Here is an 11908-nt window from a genome sequence, read left to right on the forward strand (position 1 = left end):
TAGAAATGATCATCCACACTGAAATTTAAAGTCAGCTAATTAACATGTCTTACAGTAACAAATAAGTACTGAGTAGCCAATGATGAGCTAGTAGAGTTCACTGGAGACCTTTACCTAGAAGCCATCATCTACTGAAACTGAAAGAACTTACATGTCTTGCACGAACAAGTAAGTATTAAGTAGCCAATGATGAGCTAGTAGAGTTCATTGGAGACCTTTACCTAATGGCATATTCACACTTAAATAGAAGCCATCATCTACTGAAACTGAAAGAGCTAACATGTGTTGCACGAACAAGTAAGTATTAAGTAGCCAATGATGAGCTAGTAAGTTTACTGAGGATCTTTTCCTAATGGCATAATTACATTAAAATAGAAGTCATTATCCACATTGTCTTACAGTAACAAATAAGTACTAAGTAGCCAATAATGAGCTAGTAAAGTTCACTGGGGATCTTTTCCTAATGACATAATTACAATAAAATAGAAGTCGATCATCATCCACACCGAAATTTAAAGTTAGCTAGCATGTCTTACACGAACAATAAGTACTAAGTAGCTAATAATGAGCCAGTAAAGTTTACTGGAGACCTTTCCCGAATGGCATATTCACACTAAAATAGAAGTCATCATCCATTGAAACTTAAAATAAGCTAGTGTGTCTTGCACGAACAAGTAAGTACTAAGTAGCCAATAGTAAAGTTCAATGGGGAATCTTTCCCTAATAACATATTCACACTAAAATTGAAGCCATATATCATTCACATTGAAATTGAAAGTCAGCTAAGTACTAACATGTCTTATACGAACAAAAAAGTACTAAGTAGCTAATAATGAACAAGTAGAGTTCACTGGGAACTTTTTCTAATGACATATTTACACTAAAATAGAAGCTATCATTCACATTTAAAAATCATTATTGTCTATTGAAAAATTTGGGATCAACAAAACAAGTATACTTTCAAAAATTAATTTCCTCATGTGCAATATATTGTATTCCATATTAAGCAATTTCTTTTCAGATATCTAGGTTTTCAATCACCAGATTTTATGAGTTAAAATTACGATTTAAATACATTTTCTTTCCATTTTTGTGAATCCAATTTAATTTTTGACTTTTCAAATTAATTTGTTAATGTAAGGTAACTAATCTTCCATGAATTTTATTAAATTTATTTATTAAAAGATTTAAATATTACTTCAATTTACCAGATTTCATGGATTATAATTACGATATTATATATATATATATATATATATATATATAGTTATATACCCATACTTTTTTTTGAATATGTATAATGAAAAAAAATCCAAAATAATGAAAAAGAAAGAAAGGAAAAAAACCCAAACAATATTTTTTTTAGAAGAAAGTCAAAATAATTTAGAGCCGTTATATATTCAACAACATATATATATATATATATATTTAGACTAATTATATATATAATAAAAAAAGAAAAAGAAAAAAATAAAATAATATTTTTTTTCTAGAAGAAAACTAAAATAATTTAGAGCTATTAGATTTTGAAAGGATAAGATAGTCTTTTTATTCAAGAATGACATGACATGAAAAAAGCATACCTTGATAGTCTTGTTGAAGTTTCTCTGTGATCTCTTAGCTCTGTACTTTGAAATCCTCTCTTTTCTCTCCTCTGCACTGTACTTCCCCATCTTGAAGCTCCCAGCTTCCTCCATGGCCGAGCTCTCTCGAGGATTACGAGCAGTTTTGAAATTCTGAAAAACGAAACAGTGGATGTTGTTAGTATTTGGTGAAACGAAACAGAGTAAACACAGAGGAGTGAAGTAAAATTGTGAATTGTGATACTGACTTGTAAATCTCCAGTGTTGGAAACCCTTCTCATTTGACTTGTCAAGTAGCTGCTCTCAGGTGAGCTCAAGGAGGCTGCTTGGTTCTGAAAATTTGGGGATTCCATGAGAGAATCGAAGCGAGGTAGTTTTTAATAAATTAAGATTCGCATATTATCTCATCTCGTGTATTGTGAAATTTTATCAAGTGAATGAGTGCATAATAAGACATGAATCTCTTGAAATAATATTGACCACTAAGAGTCAATTTGACATTCTAGTTTTCGCACTGACAGGTGCAAAATAAACTCTTCTAGCGGACGTTAACCGTTTAGAGAATACCCAATTGAGGCGTTATAATGTTAGGTTTAGACTTGAAAGGATATCATCAATATCTATATAGCAAGAAAGTTTGGTGTCAAAAAGCTAGTTTTTGGTGCTTATGTCTTTTATTTTAGTTTTTAATAAATTGAGTTCGTATGTTGTCTCATCCGGTGCATTGTGAAATTCTATCAAGTGAATAAACGCATAATAAAACATTAATTTTTTTAAATAATATTGACCACTAAGAGTTAGTTTGACATTCTCATTTTCGCTTTGGCGAGTGCAAAATAATCTCTTCTAGGTGTATAGGTGACATAACCACGTGGTGTGGTGTGTTGGTCGAATGGCCTAGTCTGGAACTCCCAGGTCTAGCGTTCGAATCCCAGCTCCATCCCGTGGCCAGCAGATTTGAGGGACTCTTTGGGTTCGTGCGTCTGCGGTGCAGTGGATTAGTCTGGCTTTGCCAGGCTTTCGCCGCAATGTCGGTGCAGGTGTCCTGGTGCTGGGATACCACTGCATGGGTGTGTGAGTTACTAACAACTAACCCGATCAAAAAAAAAGGTGTATAGGTGACATGACTTGACACCTAGGATTGATGCCACAAATCTTAGGCCTCATTGAGGCCCTATATCATTGCCCTTTTTGTAATTGATTTCCTAAGCTTTATTTTCTTTAATTTTTGTTTCCTTTGTTAAACAACAATTAATTTTGGGAGATTTAGAGAGATAGTTAATTGAATATAACCATCTTAACTAATATTTATAAATGTTATAACTTATAAGCTAATTCCAATATATATATATATATATATATATATATATATATAAAATATGATCAACAAAAAACAATGAGTCTTGTATTGCCTATATAACCATTTAGCCACATTTTGAGATAAAAAATAAAAATAATATATTTCTTTTTGTTAAACAAATTAAGGCCCTTTTAGACCCATTTCGGCTCTATTTGGCCCTATTCGGAAAGCCGGCCCGACCCGGCCCTTTCGACCCTAGTGGCTCGGGCCTTTCGGGCGGGTAAGGGTTAGCATATTTAAGCCCCGGCCCTACCCTACCTGGCCCGACCCTAAGCCCTAAAATTTAGGGTAGGGCCGGCCCTAACCCGGCCCATGATTACCCCTACTGGCTCAGACCCTGCTGTATCAATGCCACTTAAAATTGCAAAGTTGAGAATAGAAGTGGGGGATATGAAATTATGAATAATTGATCTTTATAGATATACCATAGGAGACAGGCAGTACTACAGCTAGTACTCTTCCATGTTTAATTTCGTCATGCATTATTGTATCATGTGCAGTAAAAAACTTTAAACTCCATCAATAAGTTGAAAGCAACTGAACTCTTACAGTACGAACTTCGTTATTAATTTCAATACTATTCACAAATACGAGTAGCAGGTACAGTATGAATGCATGTTGCTAATCAATCCCATCACTCAGGTTGGCTAAGCAGAAAATGACAGTACATAGCCGGTGGCTCAAATTCAATCGAATTTAAGAGCTGCTCTGCTTCACCACTACACATAGGCTTGTAGCAGACAAACTGGGTTTTAGCCTGCCCCCCAAAGCGGTTGCAAGCTAGCAACAAAAGCCGCAAGCCTAAAACAAGATGTTAACTCTACATTGTAGCTTGTCTCCCAGGGAATTATAAATCCCACATAACACCTACTCTAAGATGGACTGTAGTCATTGTACCAATGTCTGTTTTTAGATTAACAATAGCAAGTTGAGCAAGCTTCCAAGTTTTTAATTATTAGCGTCTTGCTGTATGTATCTGGTTTCCTTGAGCAGTGTTGATTGTGGCAACAAAACTAAAGAAATCCAATAACAAAAGTTAGGATGAAAAGCATCGATTAAGAACTGAAGTAATTTCATAAGCAATGAATGAATTTCTGGTAGCACGATATATAAGAATACATTTTGAAAACATATTAATATGCAGCACAAGGTACTATATTTGTGCATGCGTAACTTGTGCGTAACTACATATTAATAAAAAGGAAATGTGCAGCACACTATCATGACCAGATTTTCTTCTTATTATCCCTCTCCTTGACTTGAACCTGATCTCTGTTAATCTTTTTGTGAATCAAGGGACCTTGAGTAGCAGTAACTGGCTTTGATGGTCTTGTGATTCTTGCAATCTTAGGAGGATCAGATTTCCTAGATTTGTTGTCATATAAAGAAGTCGACAGCCTGTGGAAGTTCTCCGTCTCACCACTTTTAAACTCTCTTTTCCTTCTTTTCTCATGGAGAGAATCGTGTCCTCTTAGTAATGTGGACCCTTGACTCATCCGGCGGTTTAGTGAATTTGAAGCCCTTAAGATAGAAGGATCAACATCATTCGTTATTTCATCTCTTATGCGAGTCTTTCCTTCATGAGGAGTCACCCTTACTACATCAGCAAAAAGTTGAGTACACTGCAACTGGTTCTCTTGCCCCCTCAACTTGTCTTCAAGTAACTGCTTCTCTTGCTCCCTCAACTTGTCTTCAAGTAACTGCTTCTCTTGCACCACCCTGAACTTGTCTTCAAGTAACTGTTTCTCTTGCTCCCTCAACTTATCTTCAAGCTCCTCAATCTATGACAACATGTCAAATAAATATTAGCTCTTGCTCCCTCAGATATAGAATTTGTAGAAAGAAGATGTGCGTTTTAGTATACCTTAATAGAAAAGGAAGGAGCCAAAAGGACAAGTGATTCACACAATGTTTTTGTTTGATAGAGTCAAATACGTCATGAAAATCGAGTTGAGTATCAGACCAAATGTGGAAGTACAATGATAATGTAAATCACAATTTGGAAATCCTAAACACCAGCCAAGGATGCTGATGAATTTTGCATAGCAAAAATCATTCAAAGAAGACTCTAAAAAGAACAAAGAAGTTTTGTCCACAAGGAGAAATTATGAAACCAACCAATAGTAGATGACTATCGTATGATTTCATTTAGAATATTTGGACCAGGTTCACAATTTGGAAATCCTAAACACCAGCCAAGGATGCTGATGAATTTTGCATAGCAAAAATCATTCAAAGAAGACTCTTTTGTAATAAAAAGAACAAAGAAGTTTTGTCCACAAGGAGAAATTATGAAACCAACCAATATTAGATGACTATCGTATGATTTCGTTTAGAATATTTGGACCAAGTAGCTTTCACCAATGGAAATATGAACAGAAATGAAATTCTGGTACCTTCTGGTGAAGTGTGGAAGGGTCTGATTTTCGTTCTTCCTCTTTCAATTTTATCTCCAGTTCCTTCACCTACATAAAATGAAGATTAAATAATATACCTCAGAATTTATTATCAAAATACAACTATTTACATGTACACGAGATGCCTCTTCTCTTTAACAACCTTATTATGTAAAGTGGTAGAAATGAACTCAGATTCTTGCATTTGCTCCTTTAGCTTGCTTTCAAGATCCTTAATCTGCTTATTAAAAGTAAATAGAATAATAGTTAACCTCTTAGCTTTGGAAAGTTCTAGAAACAAATAAAAAGTATCTTAGGCTTGTAAAAGAAAGTTGAAAATGGAAAAAACCAATGGGTCTAAGTTTGGCACGGTAACCTTTTGTCGCAAATTTGCAGATTCTGACTCTGACTTCTGTTGTTGTCTTAGATCAGCCTCCAACTGTTCAACCTTCATAAGATGGAGTTCCTGTCAGCATTAGTAGAAAAAAAAAAAAACATAGAATTCAAAATATTTCAGGTAGAGAGCAACCTTTTGTTTGAGACAGCTGCAGGTTTCTTCTTTCCCCCTTAATCTATCGGAAAGTTGTGAAACTTGCTTCTCTAACTGGCTATGCAAGGCTGTCTTCAACTCAAGCTTCCCTTCAAGATCTTTAATCTTTTCTTGTTGACTTTTGTAAATTTGGTCTTTTCCTTTGTTCTTGCTCTCCATGTTTTGAAAGCTCTCTTCTAGCTTCCTTAGAGATTCATCTTTGGATCTTGCTTCCTGCCTAGCTCTTTCAAGCTGTTTAAATGAAAGTAAAAATGCTTAATAAGAAAAATAAGTAGTGTAAATGTAATAACAAAATAAAGACTGAACTGAAAATGTTATTACCAACCATGAGTTTTGTTTTCTGGAGCTCGCTTGTGTCAACTTGCTTCCTGACAGGACCCAACTCAATTCCTCGAACCCGTGTTGCAAAGTTTAAGGAACTCATAGTCTCACCCAAATCTTGGTCTGAAGGGCTTATTTGCACAAACATCAAAGTTTTAGAGTCACCTCCTGCAACAGATGCACAGAACAATCTCATAAAAGAGGTCGCAGAAAAGAAAAACAAAACAAAGTAGCAGAGTTTAAGCTTCCTTTAGAGCCAAGTTAGATGATTATTATTGATCTAATTGAGCTAGTAGATAAAAACTAACTAATCCAAGCCTCAATATTTACTCTTGAACAAAGAAAACAAGACACAGAGGATAACCTTATTTTACCTAATGAATCTTGAAGTAAATGTGTCAACTTAGAGTTCCTGAAACCAAGCAGCAGGCACGGTTACAAAAAGAAAAAACAGAATCTGAATATTGGTGGAGGAATGAGCTAAGTTCGTAGAACAGATAGTGGACCTGTATGGAATGTGACCACTTTTATTTGCAAGAGCAGATATCACATCTCCGAGAGCTGAAAGGGATCTGTTGATATTTTGAGCTTCCTTTAGTCGTTCTCCTTGTACATCAGTTTTTGCAAGCCTTTCACTGCCAGCCAAATCCACTAACCACAGCTTGCTCTTGGTGCACTCCCCATTTATCACGTTCTTCGCTTTTACCATTATGCAAAGCAAGCTGATAAAATGAGTAAAACATTTACTATGGTGGTAATATTGTAATAATAAAGAACATGGAAAATGGAAAGGAGAAAACTCATATACTAAAAAGGAATTTATAGACATCAAAAGGGTGCAGTACCAATGAGAACGACTGCTATGCTCATTAACATTATTACTTCCTACAGCTCTAGCATTGCTTCCAGCTTGCAGTACCCTCCACACTTCCTTAATACTTTCAACTTTGGCTTCTACTATGCCTGGAACATGATGATGCCCTTCAGGAGCCTGTTTTATCTCCAACCTGGCATACATGAAGAGTTTTGTAAGCTTATGTTGCTAGGTGAAACAGAAAACACATAGTTGATTATCTTTTTGCCTTTAAGCAATTTTATCTTACTTCTTTGCTGACTGTGGTGAAGTATCTAACAAGTCCCTAATTTGCTCATTGTAGACTTCAAGTACGCTAACGGATATGCTGTATGTAAAAGTTTCCTTTCTTTCGTTTGCAATTTCAAACAACTGCTCAAGCGTCCTATAATTGACTCCCCTATTCCTCTCAGTGCCCTCCATTGTGAATGTCTTTCCTGTCCCTGTTTGCCCATAAGCAAAGATGCAAACATTGTAACCATCTAGAACTGAAATCACCATTGGAGAAGCATCCACAAAGACATCAGCTGCCAAGATAAAAGGAAAAACTCTGGCTCAGTACAGACTTCACCAACATAAATGCTGTTAAGGTGGCAATGATATATATCCACACATATAGACAAAAGTAAAAACTCTAGCTCAATATAGACTTCACCAATGTAAATGCTGTTAAGGTGGCAATGATATATATCCACACATTATAGACATACCTTGATCATCTTTTGGTGAGTAAACTCGATCGAATTTGAACGACTTTTTAGTGGAGCCACCTGTTAGGAAGGCAAGACATCCATCCTTTGCTGCCTCGAAGTCTACAACTGCTTTACACCCAGCTGTTATCTCCTCTTGACTTAATGGGCGGCAGCGGCAAAAAACCCTGATATTCCCTGGTTTTTAAGGCACAAAATTCTTTATTTAAACTAGTCAAAATAATTGTGTTAAACACTGCACTACTAAGCAGAAAAGGACACATACCTTTGGCCTCCTGAACCTCATTAAAGAGCTTCTTTCTTTTAGCTTGCTCTTCATTGTACTTCACTTTAAGCTCTTCACACTCCGCAACTGTACAATCATTATGTGAGTCCATACAATAACCAGAACTCAATTTGCATCTAACTTTACAAACCAAATAAAAGAAAAAACAATTAAGTGTAATTCTAACATACCTAATCCTTGAACTGCAGAAATCATGTTGTTCAATTCAGGAATTGAATCAGCACATTCATGTGCTTCACGAGAAAGAAGCAGATGCTCCTTTTGCATCAGCTGCATAAGAAACAGAAATCTGTTGTAAGAATAATAATCTCAGGATAAATTATAAGTTATTGCCTTGATTAATGTCCAATACAATACCTTGATTTTCAATTGCAAATCATTGACTGCTGCTGCCCAGTATTTCTTGTCATGCTCGTACCTGCTAGAAAGATTCCTTATATCTTCAGCTTGTTTCTGCATGGCTTGATCTAATGAGAAAACACAAAAATGTTAGAAAGTCCAATAATAAGTGTGAAATCTATGTTTTAATGTTAACATTTGTTCAGTTTAAAATGGTTTCTGGTATTAATTCAAAGACTGCCCCTATGGTTTTTACTCTTTCATCTAATGTTCAACTAATTTGATGAAAATTACATTATTTTACGGCTCTATTCTTTCATTTTGTGGCAAAATATAGTTGGTTCAGCTCTTCACACGACCATAAAAATGGGCGAACAGCTAAAATATTTGTCGTCTCTTGAGTCTGAATGCAGTAGTATCCACGTAGCTAATCACTAAACCTAACAAGTAATGTTAAATTTTCACAATCGTCCAATAGGCTAGCTAAAAGATTCCCAATTGATTTGATCTGGAGGACACTAGAAACACACTATCTATAAAAAGCGGAAGCTTGCATAAACATACCTTGAGATAGATTTTTGAATGCTGTGTTGTCAAGTTCCATCCTGACCTTGTCCAGCTGTTCATTTGCTACGGTCAAGGACATCCATGCTTCATAACATTCTTTTGCCTTAAGCTCACATCTAGTATTAAGCTCTTGTATCTTCTTCTCATATTTAGCAGTAGACTTCTTTTGCATTAGTTTCTTCTGTAAACCCAAAGTTTTTAAGTTGCCAAATAAGGAACAACATTAAGCTTTAAAGTTGTAAAGTCTTTAACCTATATGTAAAATGTGCCTAACCTGAGCTGAAGACACTTCTATTTCAGCATCACAGTGGTTACATTTTAGATGTTCAACAATCTTTCCTGGAACTGCAATCAAACATAAGCCGACACTAGGCTCAAAATTCTGATATAAATATACTCAAATGCCCCCTAAAAAAAAAAAAAACCATTCATGCAAATGAAATGTGCAAGAGTACCTGAATCACTTGGTGGTCTCCTGATGCCAATACCACTAACTAGTGGGCTTCCAATAACCCCTTCGAATCTTATGACAACTACTCCATCCTCCTTCACTGAGACCCTTGAATCCACCAATTGCAAGGGCTTATTGGCCCCAACAATAGCAAAGATATCAAAGTCTGATAGGACCTGCCGAAAAAAACAAGACAAGTGTCAGTCCCTAGTTTCACTAGTTTCATCCAAAAACAAGGATTTTTCACTTAAATGACTTGCCTTCTCTTCCTGGATGAACACATTAAACACCCTCATTCCTTTAGGCCCATTCGTGTTAATAATTTCTGTGAAATGAATATCGATATAGTAGTCCCCAGGAGGAAGATAACTGAAGCGGTAGCAGAAATTCCCTACTCGTGCCGATTGATAGATGTATGGATAATCCCCACCATCACTTATCTGTTCATTGGTTCTTAAAACATTCCCTCCCACAAAATAACTGTCACCCAGAAATGTCACACCAGAGTCTGATTCATACAAATCCTCAGTCCCAGCATTCACAAACATCACATATTCACCTGCTGCAACATCCACCACAATTAGACTCCCCATTTCATTCAAAACCACTTCAGCACTAAACTACCCCCAATTAACAATTCAAAATTTACTACTCCTCACACCTCAACCATTTTCACATTAACAAAATTTTTAACAGTCTGGACCATCAAATTCCAACTAAAATCATAAAAGACATGCAATTCTGCTATTAAAGCCGAAACCTTTGATACATTGACGAAGTGATTAGCAAGAATTAGGGCTAAAAGAAAATTTCCCATTTTTACAATCAATCAAATTACACTTGAATTAGGGCTGAAAAGCCCTAATATTTACTGGGGTGATCCAAAAGGTAAAACCCAGATCCAATTCAAGAAAATGAGAGATGGAAACTTACATGTGGAGTTGGGTCTTGTAAATCCGGTAGGGATTAGTCTGGAACCGGAGTCGCAGAGCATCGAATCGACCAACGACTCGTCGTCCTCATTCATTGAAGAATCTTTGAGATCTGGGTTTGGCTGTTGAGCCTGCTCGGAATCTTGGAAAGCGGGGTCGAATTGGGTCTGTTCCATGAAATTGGGAAGTGATGAAATCTTGGGGAGAGTGGGGGAAAGAGCGGTTCTTGGAGCAAAGGAAGTTCTTTTGGGGTTTGGATGAAGAAGAAGAAGAAGAAGAAGAAGAAGGAGATGGGATTAATTGAAATGGGGTTTGAGATTTTGGGAGCGAGTATGTGTTTGGAATTTGAATTTGGTTACCGTTGGAAATAATGTGTACCGTTATGGTTCGCTTTGTAAAAGCGTCCGGAAAAGGAAGGAGCGATTATGGTAAGTTTTTGAAATGGGCTGGTGCCTGGTGGGTACATCCCACATGGGGTGCCGGCTGCACTAGTAACATAACATAGGGGTCCAACACTAAGGCCCAACAAAACTAAACAATGGAAGCATACATATGGCCCAATCCGGATTGGAGGACACAGGCCCACATGAAAAACTCGCCATCTTCAATCGTAATATCGCCGCCACCAGACGATTGTGGGGTGGTTCGCCACCGATCTCTTCCAATTTGTAGTTGAAAAACAACATTCGGGCTTTGAGCCGGCACCGGAGAGAGAGGAGGCCTAGAAATGTACTTCATATCTCCGTCCTAGCTAAATATGAGATCTGAGTCAGATATCTACTACTAGTCTACCATAAATGGAGGCGCTATTTTAGTGTCAAAGAATTTCATCAAAATATGAAGTGTCCAAAATACTCTTATAAATAAAAATTAAAAAATCAAAATAAAATTATCCAAGGGTTATTATGAAAAAATAAAAATAAAAAACATAATGAAAGAATTGAAAAGTTGAGGGTAGCTTCAACGTTCTTCATTTTTTTGATAACAAAACGTGGGTATAAGGTCAGTATATGTAACACCATCGAATTTGTAATAATATTGGTGAATTAATCTTATTAGTAAACTAAACTCAAACGGTATGAGCTTATGCTTTTAACAGACGATGTATTCGATTCTAGTTTGTGAAGAATTTCAATTTTTAAGTTCGGTCATTGACTCCCAAGATGTATGGCACCCTTGATATTTGAGTACAGAGGTATTGTGAGGTTCTTTAACCTTCCTCCGTTCCATGTCACAACCTTCTAGCATGTGTTGGAGGCATACATTGCATGAAAATTTGAGCTATACATGTTGTTGAGGGATTAGCTTGTGGCCTTGTGCAACTCTAGTGAAAACCACATGTTTTCAAATATATATGTTATTGCTCTGTTGGCAGATTTGGAAAGCAAGAAATGATGTGGCTTGTAGGCAATTTAAGGCTACTCTAGCTTCAATTGTGGCTGCAGCTACTTCAGTCCTCAATAGAAATGAAGGTGAAGATCCTGTTGTTTCTAGTAGGGCTGGGCATTAAAAACCGAATAACCGATCCCGAACTGATCCCGGCCGGGACTGGTCGGTTTG

The 11908-nt window shown here is 36.4% G+C and overlaps 1 protein-coding gene across 2 annotated transcripts; it reads right to left on the reverse strand.

The window, feature by feature from the left end:
• Positions 1 to 4003: 4003 nt before the first annotated feature.
• On the reverse strand, positions 4004 to 10698 carry LOC133722998 (kinesin-like protein KIN-14R). Of its 2 annotated transcripts, none has more exons than XM_062149842.1 (19): positions 10350 to 10698; positions 9677 to 9975; positions 9421 to 9592; positions 9240 to 9310; positions 8963 to 9146; positions 8417 to 8526; positions 8230 to 8329; positions 8039 to 8125; positions 7774 to 7950; positions 7314 to 7590; positions 7056 to 7217; positions 6717 to 6932; positions 6585 to 6622; positions 6215 to 6378; positions 5869 to 6120; positions 5716 to 5787; positions 5503 to 5577; positions 5340 to 5408; positions 4004 to 4724 (listed from the first exon to the last, which is right to left on the reverse strand). In XM_062149842.1, the coding sequence occupies exons 1-19, from the start codon at positions 10522 to 10524 to the stop codon at positions 4164 to 4166; spliced, it is 3261 nt and encodes a 1086-aa protein (XP_062005826.1). In that variant the 5' UTR covers positions 10525 to 10698; the 3' UTR covers positions 4004 to 4163. The 2 variants fall into 2 exon arrangements, with proteins under 2 accessions (XP_062005826.1, XP_062005819.1); XM_062149835.1 differs by having other exon boundaries at positions 9677 to 9978; positions 10350 to 10697.
• Between the last annotated feature and the right edge of the window lie 1210 nt (positions 10699 to 11908).

The sequence above is a fragment of the Rosa rugosa genome, chromosome 1 (assembly GCF_958449725.1).
Source record: "Rosa rugosa chromosome 1, drRosRugo1.1, whole genome shotgun sequence".
In the NCBI taxonomy this organism is placed as follows: Eukaryota; Viridiplantae; Streptophyta; class Magnoliopsida; order Rosales; family Rosaceae; genus Rosa; species Rosa rugosa.

Bases quoted from the DNA above. Each gene is read 5' to 3' on its own strand.
- LOC133722998 (XM_062149835.1), bottom strand. From the start codon at position 10,524: ATGGAACAGACCCAATTCGACCCCGCTTTCCAAGATTCCGAGCAGGCT. The intron at 9,593-9,676 runs GCAAGTCATTTA...TTTTTTCGGCAG, and splicing joins TGTTCATCCAGGAAGAGAAG to GTCCTATCAGACTTTGATAT. The intron at 7,591-7,773 runs GTATGTCTATAA...TTATCTTGGCAG, and splicing joins CTCACCAAAAGATGATCAAG to CTGATGTCTTTGTGGATGCT.